General features: G+C 45.4%; 2 protein-coding genes across 7 annotated transcripts in view; one reads left to right on the forward strand and one right to left on the reverse strand.

The window, feature by feature from the left end:
* The window catches only part of NRAP (nebulin related anchoring protein), a 70655-nt gene extending 63325 nt beyond the window's left edge, over positions 1-7330 (reverse strand). For 4 of the 6 annotated variants that reach the window (XM_082673067.1, XM_082673065.1, XM_082673066.1 and 1 more), the window contains exons 1-4: positions 7079-7330; positions 6666-6760; positions 5992-6079; positions 1030-1134 (exon numbers count right to left, since the gene is read on the reverse strand). In XM_082673067.1, coding sequence (XP_082529193.1) covers positions 1030-1134; positions 5992-6079; positions 6666-6760; positions 7079-7150 — 360 coding nt within the window. In that variant the 5' untranslated portion in view covers positions 7151-7330. The remainder of the gene's footprint in view (positions 1-1029; positions 1135-5991; positions 6080-6665; positions 6761-7078) is intronic. The other 2 variants (XM_082673069.1, XM_082673068.1) reach the window with 1 other exon arrangement.
* A 5633-nt stretch (positions 7331-12963) lies between these two features.
* Positions 12964-17953, forward strand: part of CASP7 (caspase 7) — a 30240-nt gene continuing 25250 nt past the window's right edge. Inside the window, exon 1 of the mRNA XM_082674152.1 lies at positions 12964-13022. The gene's annotated coding sequence lies outside the window, so the exon portion shown is untranslated. The remainder of the gene's footprint in view (positions 13023-17953) is intronic.

Raw genomic sequence — 17953 nt, forward strand, 5'->3', positions numbered from 1 at the left:
AAAAGGTTGCTGACATACAAACATCTCCAGGGTATTTGTTGAGCGAAAAATGCAAGTTGTAAAACAATGCGTATTGTTTCATGGAAAAACAAAATTATACATTTCAATAGAAACATACATCTATAATTTTCCATAAGAAATACTAGCTGACATTTGTTGTGCCAACCAGTGTTCTAAGATCCTTACGTTTATATACTCTTTTAATTTTTACAATAGTCCTGTGAATCAGGAACTCTTTGAAGTTCACTTAAAAATTGAACTTAAAGAAAGCCAAAGAAAAGAATGGTTAAATAACTCATTAAAGGTCCTTCAATCAGTGGCAGTAGTCATATATAAATGTAAGTAGCTAAAAAATAAATTATATAGATATTAATTTGTAAATGAGGAGAGAGAGTCTGGAAGGATACCCACAAGACTGACAACAATGGGTACCTCTACAGAAGGAACTGGGATTGGAGATAGTGGACAAAGGGTTAGCTTTGCACTGTTTGGACTGTTTTATGTGGATCATTAAAAACAAATGGTTGGGGAATTTTGAAATGATGAGGCTGTCAATAGAGAATGACCACAAATTCTCAGGTGATGGGAAGAATAAACCAGAGACAAGCAGGAAGATGTGTGTGACCAATGTCATACGACAGGCTGGAGAGGGGCAAACCCAGGAGAGGGAAGGTGCTCACAAAGGTCCAGGCAGGAGATGATGGGGCTCAGAGCTGGGACAGTGAAATGGGAGGGAAGGGGTGGAGCTGAGTGAAGGGTCAGAAGAAGAAAGGGCAGCCTTGGCTTCCAGCCTGGTGGCTGATCCCAGTGACAGAAACACACTGGTTGGAAGGGAGAAGTCAGTGAGCTTGGACTGGAGCAGATCTGGCTGAGGTGATGCTGGGTCTTCTGCAGACAGCTGGAATTACAAACTGGATAAAAGAAAGTGTAACCAATGCCCCCCTAGAAGTAATACCGATAATACATTTCATTTGCATAGTGTGTCATTCTTTTCTCTGTTTCCAAACCCATTTATAACTCTTCCTTCACCTCATCCACCAATGGTTGCCTGTTAGGTGCAGCCGCCCCATCCTTGGATTTCATGTCCCAGTGAAAAAACGATTTAAACCGTTTGCCATCGTCTTGGTCATCGATCTGCACAATGAAGATATTATCAGTAATGTTTCCATCAGAAAAGAGAAAGGAAACAAATAATATACAGCTAAACTGGGGCGGGGAGCCTAAGTCGCAACTGCAAAGCATCTTAACTGCACTACAAGCCACAGCTGTCAATGTCACCACAGCTTCATCTGTACCACCAGCCAAAGGGCACACAGAAAGCACCTGCTGTGCGCAAAGCTCTATTTAGCAGTGCAATTAAAAAAGGCAACATCTCTATGAGCTAATCACACAACACCAAGTGTTCAGCTTAGAAAACACTAGACATTCGAGCAGTTGTTCTTAACTTTAGCCTGTGCAACACCCAGGGAACTTGTTAAATACTGGCTCCCCAAATTCATGTAGCTGTTCTCCTCTGCTTTATAATTTCACCTTTCACATCTTGATCTATAACACACCTTGAGTTGATTTTTATGTATGAGGTAGATATCAAGGTTCATTTTTTTCGACGCAAGTGTCCTATCACTCCAGTACCATTTATTTAAAGATCATTCTTGCTACGTTGAAATGCAGTGGTGCCTTTGTTGTAACTCAAGTGACCACATATGTGCAGCTCTATTTCTGGATGTTGTATTGTTTTCTACTGGTCTGTCTGTCTATTCTTACACCAATACTATGCTGAGTTAATTACTACTACTTTTATAGTAAGTCTAGAAATCTGGTAACCTAAGTCCATTGATTTTGTTCTTCAAGACTTCTTGGCCATTCTAGAATCATGGTATGTACATATCAATTTTAGAATCAGTTTGTCAATTTCTATGAAAAACACCAGGATTTTGGCTGGGATTGCATTGGATGTGTAGATCAATTTGAGGAGAACTGACATCTAACAATATCTTCATGGCTTTGGAATAGGCAAAGATTTCTTGAGGAGAACATAAAAGGAGCTAACAACAAAAGAAAAAAAATCAGGTCTTAAGTCCAAATCCAGATATTATAATATGAGATCCAAGATCCAAGATCCAAGATGGGGCCCAGAAACCTGCAACTTTAACCTGCAACTTTAACAAGTTGAAGTTTAAGTCATTAATTTTACAGGTGAGGAAAGAAGCTCAGAGAAGAGAAATGAACTTATTGAAAACATTCAATGATTTAGCAGAGCCAGGCTCACAATCCAGGAATTCTAGTTCCCTGTCAAGGGCACTTTGTCTGGACTTGCTTAATGCTGCACTAATATGTATACTTTAAAATAGATAAACTGAGAGATCTTAACATGTTTTTTCCCTTGGATTTTGAGAAACTACCACAAACATTACACAGACTCAAGGCAAAGTTTCTTGTTGGCAGCTCCACTGATATTTGGGGCCATTTCGTTATTTGTTGGGGGGACTGTCTAGTGCACGGCACTACGCTGAGCAGGATAGGTGGTCTCTATCCACCAGATGCCAACAGTATTCCTAACTTCCCAGTTCTGACCCCCAAAAGTCCCCAGACATCACCTGGGGGGCAAAACTGCCCTCCTTGAGAGCCATTGACTTACGGAATCAGAATCACATGACCAAAATAAACAGGAAGCCGTATTTGCTGCCCCGTCTCACAGGACAAATCCATCATGGGGCGGGGGGTGGCGGTGTGGGGGCCGTGCCTGCCTCCCCAGAGACCTTTCACAGGACTCGTGATTATTCAGAGGAAGCAGGAAGAGAGAAAAAGCCATAAATGTTAATAGTGGGGTAAGGAAGCATTAAGGGCTGAAGTGCATTCTCCAAATAGAAGGGAACCCAGATGCTCTATTTTGCTAAAAGTTCCATTCACACCTACCAAACAGGAAATTTTGTCTTAGTAAATATTTATTTATTCATTTACTTTTTAAAGAATGACATTTTAAAAACAGAAAAATGTCAACCTGCTTCAAATGCCAACTTAAAATCTTTACTTTTCTCCTTCATCACCATTACTGAAGCATCCCTTTCTTTCCTTTTTTTTAATTTTAGCATGTGCACCATGAATCTGTTTTTTATTCAATTGGCAAAGTCTCTCAGAGAAGAAAAGGGAGTAAGAAAGTAATCCACCACACTCCCTAGAATGGTTATAAGATCTGGGGCCTTGGGGACTTCCCTGGTGGTGCAGTGGTTAAGAATCTGCCTGCCAATGCAGGCAACATGGGTTTGAGCCCTGGTCTGGGAAGATCCCACATGCCGTGGAGCAACTAAGCCCATGTGCCACAACTACTGAAGCCCTTGCGCCTAGAGCCCGTGCTCCGCAACAAGAGGAGCCACCGCAATGAGAAGCCCTCGCACTGCAATGAAGAGTAGCCGCTGCTCGCTGCAACTAGAGAAAACCATTTGTAGCAACAAGACCCGACATGGCCAAAAATAAACAAATAAATAAATTTATTAAAAAAAAAAATCTGGGGCCTAGAACAGACATTGTTGTCCATTAGATGTTTTCCCTGGTGGGAAAGGAGGAGAAAGGGGTCTCAGAAGTCAATTGTTCAGTACACACACACACACATATGCATGTACACACCCATATGTATGTACACACCCACACATATGCGTGTAACACATGCACACATACGCATGTACACACATACGCATGTACACACACATGCATGTAAACACACATCCACCACACAGATAACACACAACACACACCACACACCTGCACAGACGTGCACACAGATATGTATACACATGTACATATACATACACACATGCGTATGCACCATGTACACACGTATGTATACACGTGTACACATATTCATACCTACATACACTCCCCACATGCACACATACATTTTTATACACATACACATATGTTTACATAGATGTGAACAAATACACACACACAGGCTTCCTGAGAAGCTCACATCACTGTCTGTGGCTGGAAACAGAACCAGCAATGATCTTGCTCCAGGTTGGGCCTGTCATACAAGTTAAAAGAAAGTGAATCCGCTATCACCTCAAAAAAAGGTAAATACTGGGCTTCCCTGGTGGCGCAGTGGTTGGGGGTCCGCCTGCCGATGCGGGGGACACGGGTCCGTGCCCCGGTCCGGGAGAATCCCATGTGCCGTGGAGCGGCTGGGCCCGTGAGCCATGGCCGCTGGGCCTGCACGTCCGGAGCCTGTTGCTCCGCGACGGGAGAGGCCACAACGGTGGGAGGCCCGTGTACCACACACACAAAAAAGAAAGTGAATCCACTACCACCTCAAAAAAAGGTAAATACTGTGTGACCTGTTGTAAGAGCATAAGGGGGCCATGCCAGCTGACACCTCGCATAGGATGAAAGATACAGATATTATGGATCTTTTTGTAATAAATACAAATAGTACTCTGATGTATAAGTACGTCTCCTTGTGTTCAATCTGTCAAACTCTGGCCCCAGAACTGCAGAAATATCTGGATGTTTGTAAACATAAATAAGTGCTTTTTTTTTTCCTCCTAGAGAGTTTGCCGCCCCCTAGGTACATGGGAGTAGACCAATGGAGCAGTTTAGGATACAGGTCCCAGAGTGAGAAAGATCTGGATTTGTGCCCATTGGACTAGCCGGGTAAAACTGGGCAAGTTACTTAATTTCTCTGAGCCTCAGCCTCCCCAACCGTAATATGATAATATTACAGAGGGTTCTTGTGAAGAAAAAGTGAGATCACACAGATAACGGGCCTCAAAGAGTGCTGGCACTCTATCGAACTGAGAGCTAAATGCAGTATTGATTGTAATTTTGTGTAGTTGCCCTTAGACTAAAAGAGATGAAAACAAACAACAACAAAAACCAAACAAACAGAGATGAAAGCAAAATCCTAAAAGAATTCGCCTTCTCAGTAATCTAGGCTTGTGAATTCTTAAGGCTTGTTAACCCTTAGAAATCAATGATATATGAACAACTCTCTGAGCCTCAGTTTCCTCACCAGTAGAATGGGATAATAATAGTATTTACTTTATTGGATTGTAATGTATTAAATGAACTGACTGTACAGTAAATACTATATAAGCTTGTAAAAATAATAAACTCACAGTTGGTGCAAAGCATTTCGTGAAATAAGCTTCTTGGCAGTCTGTGTAGAGAGCCACATGGTAATGATAAGCTCAATCTAAACCATTTTCTTGAGGAGGACACGGCCTGGGCAGGCCGGAGAGTCAGGATGAGGTGAGGTAACATGAGGAAGGCAGATTACTAGAGAGCCTTCCACCTCCTGTGTCACTTTCTAATTTTAGAAAGCTGCTATGTCCATCCCAAAAAACAACTTGTTGTGGAGCATGGGGGAGGGAAGTGAAATGATTCATCATTTTAATAAATGCAAGCATTTAATCAACAGTTATTTGACAAAACTCTACTGTTGTTTTTTCAAAAGGGGTTGGTTTATCAATATGGCCTCCTGGTCTATCCAAACATCAGTTCCAAATAGAAATATCTTTGACCTACCACTACCCATAGGGAAAGAGATCTTAAACACTGCAAAGAAACTGAAACACTACTGAATTCGGAGAGATTTAAGAGTACGGAACTAGAGGTTTCAATGTCTGTACCAAAATATCATGGGGACAGAAAGGAAAGGCTTTTGTAATACTTTCCAACTATATAAACTTTGTTTTATGTATTAAGCACCTAGTGTATGCACAGCCTATTGCATCAAGGTGTCCAGAGCTGGCAGACACAGAGAGATTAAAATAGATTCAAGGATCTCAGATATTCAAGCTAGATTATCCTGTGTACTGGCCTCTATGTTGTGGTAGGGCAAATAGCAATATTTGTTACTTAAATATACTTTGCTTGTATATGTGGAGAAAATGGGCAGGTTCACATCTAGGCAGAGACACTTAAAATCCTAACAGGTGCCTGAGCTAAGAAATCTTCTTTAAAGGCTATTTTGAAATTCAAAATTAAGTAACTTACCCCACAAATGGCCTCTGGAGATTTCCTCACACTTAGATTTAATGGAGTGTGACAGACACTTGTAAAAGTGTTGTTCTTGGGGTTATGGCTACAAAAAGTAGATATAAGCCAAAATTAGAACTGTGCTTTATCCAAGATGACTGACTATTCTTAAAGGCGGAGTCATTTTTTAAATCAAAAATATAAAACCTAATAATTAAATTCAAGATTTTCCAGGCAATGCGTCTTAAAGAAAACAAAGGCTAATCAAATAAATTCAACCTATTTAACTTAAAGACCAAATTTAACTGGAAATGATCACTTAAAAACTTTCTGAAGGAATAGAAAAGGATTCTGAAATTATTTAAAAGAAAACGTTTTAAAGCTTCATGCATATTCATGGAAATTACACTGTTCTGCACAATATTTAATAATTTGACATGAGGTTGTAGTGGATAGATTTGATCTTTTACTTATAAGAAATCTGAAATTTTCAACTTTCTGTCCATTGCATAAAATCCCGTCTTAAGTCTCTGTAATGATTGTATGGAAGTTTGTATGGAAGTAAAAACTTTTGAGAAGGCATTTCTTGGATTTAACCCTGGAGTGTGTGATTTGAACTTCCAGTTGGCTGCTTGTTAAAAAAAAGATAAACACAACTCAAGAGGTGTTGGGAAGAGGCGTCAAACACTTACGCATGACAGTATGGCTTTTTCTGGTGACTCACAAAGTTATTAACCGATAGCATCATCTTGCAAATTTCACAGTGAAAACATGCTTTGTGCCATATCTAGAAATCAAACAGAAAAGATTTAGCAAAATTACCTTTTTTTTTCAGACTCAGGATTCTTAATATATTTCAGGGTAAAAAAAAATGAGCTTTAGTGATAAAATGGTGATAAAACACACACACACATGGCTACGATACATAAATGAATTTTAAAAATTTGAGGCAATACAGGAGATGTAGCTAGAAATGGGTAGAAGTGAAGAAAGGTGGGGAAAGCATCTTATTTTGGTGGTTTAAAAAAGCCCACATGTCCATATGTGAGAAGATAAATTTCTCATGTTTGTTATGATTCCCAAAGGCCAAGAAAAGTCTACTGACCTGGTCTAGACAGCTGATCTTCTCAGCAGGGTATACTCCGTACCCACACCTGGAGCAAGCCTGCACATTCATCTTGAAGTCCGAAGAGAGAAGACAAAGATAGGTAACAAGTAAGAAATCCAAGGAGAAGCCCCAGTCTAGTTGTTCAAGTCTCCAAGATCCCGACCCCTAGTAAATTTCTGTGGGCACCCTGACTGTTCAGAATCCAACTTCCACTTTCCTCTGCTGACCTTCTAGTTTGAAGTCAGCAGCTGGATGGTTTTTAAAGCTGCCACTTACTCAAAGGGCTATTTTGGCAACTCGCTCAGCACGCATGCGTCTGGGAAATAAGGTGGAGGTATTCCCAGCTGACACGCTTCCCTAAATAGAAAAGTGAACTCACAACAGCATCACGTCTAAGTGGATGACCAAGTCCTCGTGTACGATCAGGCAGCATGTAGTAGTTTAACACTAACTGTGATCATAATCCAAGAAAAGAACTCGAAGGCATACACCACACCCTCATCCAACGACCAAATGAGAAAGCTTGCTCTGTGAGGCCTGTGAGTAAGGCGGAAAGTCCAGCTCCCCCCGCAAAAGAAAATAAAACAGGATTGACTCACTCCACAGGAGGGTAAATGTCATATCTGAAATTTAGCCTTGTCTATTAAAAATGTTTAATATTACTCAGCCATAAAAAAGAAATAATGCCGTTTGCAGCAACATGGATGGACCTAGAGATGATCATACTAAGTGAAATAAGACAAAGAAAAAGATAAATACCATATGATATCACTTATATGTGGAATCTAAAATACAACACAAATGAACATATCTATGAAACAAAAAAAGACTCAGACATAGAGAACAGACTTGTGGTTGCCAAGGGGAAGGGGGGTAGGAGTGGAAAAGACTGGAAGTTGGGGATTAGCAGAGGCAAACTATTATATATAGGATGGATAAACAAGGTCCTACTGTATAGCACAGGGAACTATATTCAATATCCTGGACAAACCATAAAAGAAAAGAATATGAAAAATATATATGTATATATATGTGTAACTGAGTCACTTTGCTGTACAGCAGAAATTAACAGAACATTGTAAATCAACTATAATTCAATAAAACTTAAAAAAATAAATAAAGATGTTTATAAGAGTAGGACGGCAAACTTGTTAAGATATCAATTCGTGTGTAGCTTCTGCAAGAATGCAAAACTAAGAACAGATGAGAACTCTTTGAGTGCCGGCTTCTGTATGCTATCCTGGACCGTTCCAAGAAGTCCTTGCCTCCCAGGCTTGAAAGGGAGCAGCTTGAAGACAAGCTCTCTTCTTGGCTTTGTGAAGCCCCTCACTGCCTTCAGGGGTCTACCTAAATGTCACTTAAAACAGGCCTTCCAGAAACAGCTTACAAAAGACGGCATCACACCTGTCCCCCCCCTCAGCTCACTGCCTTCTATGACCCTCCCCCTGCTTTATGCTCTTCACAGCGGTTACCACCACCTGACCCCTGAAATCTTACTATATCTACTTTTTTTTTTTTTTTTTGTGGTACATGGGCCTCTCACTGTCGTGGCCTCTCCCGCTGCGGAGCACAGGCTCCGGACGCGCAGGCTCAGCGGCCATGGCTCACGGGCCCAGCCGCTCCGCGGCATGTGGGATCTTCCCGGACCAGGGCACGAACCCGTGTCCCCTGCATCGGCAGGCGGACTCTCAACCACTGTGCCACCAGGGAAGCCCACTATATCTACTTTTAAAAATTATCCGTCTCCTCCATCAAAACATGAGTTCCATCAAAATAGGAGCCTTGGTCCTTATTGTCCTTTCTGTATCCCCAGTGCCTAGAACAAGGTCTGATATGGAAAAGGGGCTCAACAAGTATTTATCAAATCAAAGAAATCAACTTAATACACCAAAATAAGTACAGGGGACAGAGGTGAAGCCATAGGTCACATGTCCCATCTGAACCACTCCACGCCAGCAATCTGTCATGAGGCAATCAGTACCCGGCATCGCCTAATATTATGATTTTTCCAGAAAAGCCAGATATCTGCATCTGCACCTGAAATTCTCTTTTGTAAAACACTGGGAATAAAACAATAAAACAGAAACATGGGCAGTACTTAGACGGCAGGCTACCAATTAGCGATCTGTGGCCTAAAGAAAAGGCTCTGAGGAAACTCTGCTGGAGGGACCCCAGGTAGGGCAGAGAGAAATCAGTGGTGCTTTTGTGTTGTGTTGGGAGAACCAGGGGGAGGAGGCCACAGAGCGAGTGAAGAAGAGCAGCGTTGCCATGACACTGAGAGGGTGCAGTGTGAATTCCCCCACAGATGGAGAGTGGGCATAGCGCTGCCTTCTCAGCAGGGGAAGGAGGCTCTACGTAGGGGCTCTAGACCCAGGAAGACTCCCAGGCTGAAATGTGATACAAGGCAGCCTGAACAAAGGGGAAGAGCAAAGGCAAAGAACTAAGACCTATAGGTTCCCCACACGTTTTGCTCTGTGTGGGATTTCTCCAGCCTTACCTGGACCTGGGCTGGAAGCCCCAGTAATCACAGAGAAAGAACTCTGCCCCCATCCAGAGGGATGAGGAATCGCAGCCAGATTTCCTTTAAAGAAAAAAACTACCTAACACTCCTCTAAGGTTGTGATTGCATCGCTGCCACAAGTTCTCAGTCACCCTTGTGAAAACAAGGATGGCCCAAATGAAAGATGTTAAATTTGACTCCTACCATCACTTCTGCTTTTAAAAGGCACTTACTATGTATCAGAAATAGTGAGCAAAAACAACCCCGTAGAACTGGAAATGGGACAGTTTAAGGACCTAAAATGAACCCTTGTTGCTGGCAAGAGACACACAGCCCTCATCTGCTTGATAGACCTTGTGGATGGTCTTCCCTGTGCCCAGCTGACCCCTCTCACATCCAGTACAGCCCCTCCCCCTTGTCACAGTGATTACATGAGGTCCTCCAAGCCTCAGCCAATGAGCACACATGCTCTTCTGCCCCCGGCATCGGTTCAGACAATGTGTGTTAGCCTGGGTTACCCAAAAAACAGAACCTGGGGCAAAGGCTTATGTGCAAGGACTTTATTCAGAAGGATGGTCCCAGGGAGAGAAGTAAGAAGGCAGGAAATGGAGGGGGGAGAGTCAACACGAGGGTCCTTTCCCAAAGAAGCCACTGGACACTGGATCTCTTGGTCTCTTTTTCTAGGGTGAAGAGGAAGACTCATGCTCTACTCATGTGAGTTTGGAAAGGAAGCAGAAAACAATGATATGGGCCAAGGCTGGAGAAACACAGGAAATACAATTAGAAGAGAATATCATTTGGGTCTAAAGGGTCAGTACAATTATTATAGAGGGAAAGTTCAAAATTGTTTCTTCCCTTTCACATATCTGTGATTTTATGTGTTGGTACAGTGATAATCCAGCCTCGGAGCAATACATTGGGAGTTCCCATGCCAGTCTACACTACAGAACTGAAAAAAGAAAGCTTTCCTTCAAACCGTCTTTCTACCTGAGCCAGCAATGAAATCCTGTGTGCAACATATTTTAACAATTGCGTGATATAATTTATGGTAGAACCTTCTTGTGGATGAAAAATTCATTATTTTTCTAGGCAACCTGATCCTGGTTCTGCCACTAGAAAGCTTGTGATGTTGGCAACCTCTCTGTGCCTCAGATTCTTTATCTATAATATGAGCAGAGGGATTAGTTGTTAAGGCTCCTCTACATCTAACACCGTTTCATCATATTTCAGGAATAACTTGCAAAAACAATTTTATAAATCAGATAAATTAAAGAGTAATTTATTTGCCTTACTCATAGGATTTTTCATTTCTCCCATGATTCACAATTGAATTCCTTCAAAAAGTAAATTATCTTTGTGTCTAAAATAATTTAGTTTGCCTGATATTTTGCAAATATGGGTATTTTTTTAAGCGTAAGTTTATTATTTTTAAAATTTATCTACGGCTGTACTGAGTCTTTGTTGCGGTGCGCGGGCTTCTCATTGCAGTGGCTTCTCTTGTTGCAGAGCACGGGCTCTAGGCTCACAGGCTTCAGTAGGGCTTAGTTGCTACGTGGCATGTGGGATCTTCCTGGACCAGGGCTCGAACCCCTGTCCCCTGCATTGGCAGGCAGATTCTTAACCACTGCACTACCAGGGAAGTCCCACAAATATGGGTATTAAAGAGAGTAGTGCAGCCTGTCTTAGTCTGTTTTGGCTGCTGTGACAAAATACCACAGACTGAGTAGCTTATAAACAACAGAAATCTATTCTTCACAGTTCTGGAGGCTAGAAGGCCAAGATCAGGGTGCCAGCATGCCTGGGTTCTAGTCAAAGCCCTCTTTGGGTTGCAGACTGCAACTTCTCTCTGCGGTGGAAAAGGCCAGGGAGCTCTGTCTGGCCTCCTTTACAAAGGCACTAATCCCATTCACCAGGGCTCCACCCTCAAGATTTAAGCACCTCCCAAAGGCCTTACCTCCTAAAGCCATCACTTTAGGGATTAAGTTTCAACATACGAATTGGGGGGTGGGAGTGGCACAAAAGCAGCCTATAGGGCAGCCATAGTGGAAATTGTGTAACTGCTTGTTTAAAATATTCAGGAATTCAGTATTCTGGCAGAAGTTAATAAATTATAATTACTCCCTTACCCTTGCCTGGGACCAGTCTTTCTTAAACCAAGAAAGTGTCCTTACCTGGTGAGATTTTACGGACAATATTGAAGTCTCAGTCCCAGAGGAGAGCAAATAAAAGACAAGATGTGGTTCTTGCCCGATGTCACACCACGAAGGTTCACTCCTTTCACTCAAGGCATTGACAGTTTCACAGCCAACATCTCTGGTGTGAATAAAACTGTAATTTCTCCTCAGCTATTTACACCTCAGTGCGACTGTGTTCATTAGCTGGTCCCCTGAGGAGTCTCGCAGAGCAAGGCCTTGGAGGCCTCAGTTGGAGGCCGAAGGTTGAAAAAGGACAAATGTGGGAGGGTGCGTGGGTGTTGCAGATGTGGGAGACGCCGGGGTGAAGTGGTGCTGGGGGGACTACACTGACTCTCCCACATTAGACCAAGTCACGGCCACGTACCCAGCGGCTGACACATGGGGGCACTCAATAAATAGTCCATGAATGATTCTGGCGCTACATCCAGGCCAGCAGGCCGTGTTAGGCACTGGGGACGCGCTCTGCAGAAAACGGAGTTAGCGTCCTGCTGCCCAAGGCTGAGAAAGGCACACCTGGTACTCGAAGCAAGTTCTGGGAGGCGGGAGACCACGGCGGCTCCCAGCGCGGGCCCCTGGGCGACGGTAGCTCTTGCAGATGTGGGCGCCCAGTCCCCCGAGGGGCGCAACCCGCGCAAACTGGGGTCAGGGTCTGGCGGGGGAGGCGCCTTCGGGCCTTGGGAACTGGGTCCTGGAGCTGGTGTGGAGGCCGAAGCCCAGGTGTAGACCCGGGCAGCAACGGGAGGGCAGGAGCTGGGGGCTCCGACGAGCGCCCCATCGTCCAGAGCCGCGAAGTCGGCTGGGCGCGCTCTTCAGTTCGCCTGGTCGCCTGGATGAGGAGGCCGCGTGCGGCGGGTTTGCGGAGCGGGCTTTCCGGTCACTCGGAGAGCGGTCTTAGACCTCTGCAAACTTTGCCCAGCACGGTCTCCGGTGCCCGCGGCCAGCTTTGCTGAGGGCGCCCTCCGGCGATGGCGCGCGCGACAGTTGGCCGGCTGGGCTGGGCGCGCTCTCCCCGAAGGGGCGCGCGGCGGCCTGGTGGTCCTGCGCGCGGCCAACTTTACGGAGCGCGGGGTCCCGAGCCGGAGGCGGTGTCCGCCGCCCCGCCTGCCGGGTCCGTTTCCAGCCCCGGGCGACTCCTCCCCTGGCCGCATAGGGGCTTTTACTTTCGCTTTCGTTCGAGCGGCCGCAGACTCTCGGCGGAGGGACGGAGACTGCAGCCAGCTCTGGCCTCCCGATCGCCGGGGGAACGGTAACTTTGGCCCCCGCCTCCGCCGGCGCCTCTTCCGCCCGCCGCCGCCCTCCTGCCCTGCCTTCCCCTGCCTCCTTCCTCCCTTCCCACCGAGCACGGTCGGTGGGGGCCCGGTCCCTTCGGACTAAGCTGCCCCGACGGCCGGCGCTCAACTTAGGGGAAGAAGGCTCTCCGCCACCCCCAGCATCGCCTGCTTTGTTCAGCTTGTCCTCCCTTCCCTTCTGGTCCCCGGGCTTGGGACACCCGGTACTATTCGGGATTTGGAAAAGAAGGAGGGGTGGATTTAGGAGGGCGGGAGGGGTTCGTTCTCTCGCCTGGCTAACTGCGGGGGCTCCCGTGTTGACAGCCCAGGGTTCCAGTCCCAGCGTCCTTGCCCGTCAGCTGTGGGGCCTTGGCCCTCTCTGTGCTTGTCTGTGAAATGGGGATAGTGGTGGGCCCGGGCTGACGGTTGCCGCGACGATGGAATGAGGTGATTGTGGTGCATAGCAGTGCATCTGTCAGGGCTTAGCAGGCTACCCGTAAGCCGCTGTCATCTTTGTTCAGGTACCCTTGTGCACGGCTCTTGAAGATTCCTTCAGGAAGCGTAAGAAGGCAGGACTCAGGCTGCCGCCTTTCACCGTTGTATTCAACTTCGCTTTTTGGGGGGAAGTAAAATTATATGTGGGTGATTCTGAGTCATTCGCAGCCTTTTCCCTTGAACTCCTGGGCTGGCCAAGGACTTGGCCCTAACCTTAGTTTACTTACAGGCTATTTCCTCCTTTAGGGTCTATGGCCTGACCTTCATCCCAGGTAGCCAGTCACCGCCTAGGTTCATAATCCATTTCTGCTTCCTCTTAGCTCTGTGGCCTTGGGCAGGTTACCTAACCTCTCTGAGAAAACTGAAGTTTCTTCTGCAAATACAGCCTCTTAGCAGTGCTGTGAGCATCAGGTGGAGTACTTCATCGCCCAGCAGAGCCCCCTCCCCCTCCAGGTGCTGGAGGGGAGCGGTGGAGGTCCCCTGGGCTGCTTCTCTTTGAGCCTTTTAGGAAGATTGTCTTCGTTGGGGCAAGAGTGAGGCACAAGTTGTATTATGTCACTTTTCAGGGGAAGCAGCTGCAATGAAATTCAGACCGTAGCTGGGAACTGATTTCCTACCAGATCTGTACCAGTCGCCTATTAAGCATGTATAGAAATAACACTAGAGGAACTTTCTTTTCAGTCTCCACAAAAGCTGTTTAAAATGTTAATGTGATTTTTAAAATAACAGAGGGTTGACAGTTGAATGTCGTCTTAGTCTTGAGTTCTGTGGACAGTGGTGATAACAGGGAATACTTAGTGAACATTTAGACGCCATGCTTAGCATTTTACATGCGCTGTCCCATGCATCCTCATAGCCATGTGTGACTTAGGCGTCACCATTCTCCCATTTTACAGATGAGGAAACTCGGGCTTGGCGAGGTTGAGTACTTTGTTCAAGGTCCTATGGCTAATAGGTGGAGGCACTGATTTAAACCCCTGGTCTGTGGTTCACCGTAACTGGGTTCTCAGCCTCCCTCCTAGGTCCCTTTGGTTCTGTGGTCTGTCCCATATCAACAATTGATTCGGGGCCCTGAGGGATTAAAAATTTTTAAGTACATTTCAGTTGTGACATTTATCAAGAAATTTTGAGTGCCTGCCATGTACCTGGCACTTTTCTATAACTGGAACTATAAAAGGATGATTAAGATAATCTACAAATAAGAGTCCTAGTGGATCATAGTAATAATAATAATTAGCAGAGTGCTTACAGAGAGTGCCTGACACGGTTAATGCTTCATGTGTATTATATATTCATTTATTTAAAGAGAAGATAGATGTTTTTAACAATTGAAACAATTGAATAAGCAATATTCCCTTGAATGGCTGACTGCTCTTTGCATCCTGAGCGTTACAGCGGGGACGAATGCAAGAAAATAACGCCAGGCATGCCCTCTCCAAGTATAGTAGACTGAGATAGGCCTGCATTGTCTTGGGCTGTGAAGATAAGCAGAAATAAAAGGTCAACACCAAGTCTTGGCTTGACTAATATGATGTGACCGAGACCAGGCTCCCCACTCGGTCACCACCCTCATTCTGGGTGAACGTGATTTCACCCAGAAATTAAGCCCAGTCTCATAGGAATAAGGAAGTCACTGAACGTTTAGCCTTACAGATTTCAGAGTAAAGCCCTAGCACTGCCTCGTTCTAGACGCACACTCTGGCAACTTGTTAGAAGGGACTCTTGCTGCCCTCCTGGACGGTAAACAGCATCAACCCAGAAAGATGCTGTAGGTTTCACACAGAAGACCCTTCTGGCCTAGTGTTTGCAGAGAAAGTTCTGGAGATCCTCCTACCACTGAGCCATAGAAATCAGCCTGCCGCTAAGTCCAAATCTCCCTCCAAAAATCTGGGGGGGGACACGGGATTCAAACTGAGCCTCTCCGTCAATGGAGCATGTCAGGTGTTTGACGGGCATGCAGTTCCCTGTGCCTCCCTCAGTTCCACCCTCACTGCTTCCCCTTCTCAGACCTCAGGTCAAACATTTCCTCCCCTGAGAACCCTCCCTAATTCCTCTGGGGCTAGGTCAGGTCCCCTACTGTGGCCACAAGTTGTTCATCCTCATGGCACTGATCACGGTTGTCCATCAGCATTTGTGCTGTTTATCAGTGCCTGTCTCTCAACAAGGCAGGACCAGGTCAGGTGTATCCCCGGCTCCTAGCACACACCTGGTGCCTTGGACTTCCAGGAAATTATATCTATATATAATGGTCACACTGTTATATCATCATACTTCCTAGATTCAGTCTTTAAGATTAGCCTTAGCAAAAGACTCAAGGCTTCAACACCACATGTCGAATTTAGTGTCTTTTTCTGGTGGATTTTGTATAACGTTAACTTGTTAATTTTGAAAATACGTCCGTGCTTTGCTAATAACAGTCCACATTGAAAAGTAACTAAGTCTGTATAAAGGAAATGAAATAAAAATGACTGAGTGTTTTCTGCATGCCCGGACTTACACTCATCTCCTCTGGGGATGGCTTATCTCTGTGTTCAAGAAACATTTTGGGTCCTAATCAGAAAAATCTTACTGCCTCACAACTGGAAACAGTTTGGTGGCTATGATGGGGGGTTCACGATGTGTTGAGGAACAAGATAGCCGTCGGACTTCTCACTGTCTTTGTAAAGATCCGGCTACAGGATTCGCCCTTCCTCTCACTTCTCCCCTCACTGCCCAGCTCACCCCTAAACAAGCTGCAGGGTGACATGATAATGCCTCTCGGGGCTCAAGGACACAAGGTTGGCGTTTTGCCATCTTGGATACCTCCCCCCAAGTTGGATTCCTTCTGCCCACCTCCAAAAGTCATTGCTTGTGCTCTGGGGCACGGGGGTTCTGTGAGATAGATGCCATCTTGTTTTCCAGTGGTGTGAAAACATCCCTGGGTGAGCCTGACAGGAACACAGACCTGCAGCTGCCACCCTGGCCCACTGTGCGATTGCTCAGAGATTGAGATCGGCAGGAATTAGAGCCTGGAGAGGTTTCCCTTTGTTACTGAAGGCCAGTCCCTTTACGGGAAAGGACACAGGACTTGGTTTAGGAGAGATGACTCAAGGCTCTGCTTCTGACCAGCTGTGTCACTTAGCTAATTCTCTTCCCTCAGTGCATTTGTTTCTTCCAGCTTCCCACTCAATTAATGTTTATCTAGCAAATACTTTTTTTAAATAAATTTATTTTATTTATGTTTACTTTTGGCTGTGTTGGGTCTTCGTTGCTGCGCGCGGGCTTTTCTCTAGTTGCGGCGAGTGGGGGCTGCTCTTCCTTGCGGTGCGTGGGCTCCTCATTGCAGTGGCTTCTCTTGCTGCAGAGCACAGGCTCTAGGCGCACAGGCTTCAATAGATGTGGCACGCGGGCTCAGTAGTTGTGGCTAACGGGCTCTAGAGCGCAGGCTCAGTAGTTGTGGCTTGCGGGCTCTAGAGTGCAGGCTCAGTAGTTGTGGTGCACCGGCATAGTTGCTCCATGGCATGTGGGATCTTCCCGGACCAGGGCTCGAACCCCTGTCCCCTGCATTGGCAGGCAGATTCTTAACCACTGCGCCACCAGGGAAGCCGGATCTAGCAAATACTTTTTGTGTGCCAGGGGCCTCTGCCATGATGAACTTACATTGTCGTGTTTGAACCAAGCAGTAACTAGAGTGCAAGTAAACAAGATCAATAGAAGGGCTGTAGAGGGACTGGGGGAAGGGAGGGAGTTGGTGAGGTAGGTGTAATCCAGGAGGACCTCCTGCAAAGGTGCCATTAAACTGAATTCTGAAGATTGAGAACTAGCCAGCTGGGCAAAGATGGCCTGTCCAGCAAACATTTGGGTGGTGACTACCAGAAAGGGAGAACCAGAAGCCCTGATGGACCCTGAAATGAGCGTAGTGAGCCCAAGGATGCTAGGAGGCTGGGAGGCTGAATGGTGTGGTGGTGAGGAGTGGGTTCTGAGTGCCTGTTTGCCGGCTTCTGATCCAAGTCTAGTTTACTAGTTACTTAGCCTGGGACTAGTTACTAACCTTTTCTAACTGCAGCTTTCTCATCTGTCAAAAGGCAGTGATCATAGGGCTGATCTAACAGCATTTGGGGGAGTGTTAAATAAGATAATGCTTATGAAACAATTAGCACAGCAAATAAGAAGTGTGAGTTTCTATTCTTATTATTGCTATTTTTACTACTTGAAGTAAGGGAAGTAGAAGGTGAGTCGGGGATCCTACTGGCTGGTAGTTATCCTAGATCAGGGCTTGGCAAACCTTTTTTGTAAAAGGCCAGGTAGTAAATATTTGGGGCTTTTTAGGCCACATGATCTCTGTCACAATTACTCGACTCTGGTTGTGGTGGGAAAGTAGCCGCAGACAGCATGTAAATGAAGGGGCGTGGCTGTGTTCCAATTTTATTTACAA

Source organism: Grampus griseus, assembly GCF_964374135.1.
Source record: "Grampus griseus genome assembly, chromosome: 16".
In the NCBI taxonomy this organism is placed as follows: domain Eukaryota; kingdom Metazoa; phylum Chordata; class Mammalia; order Artiodactyla; family Delphinidae; genus Grampus; species Grampus griseus.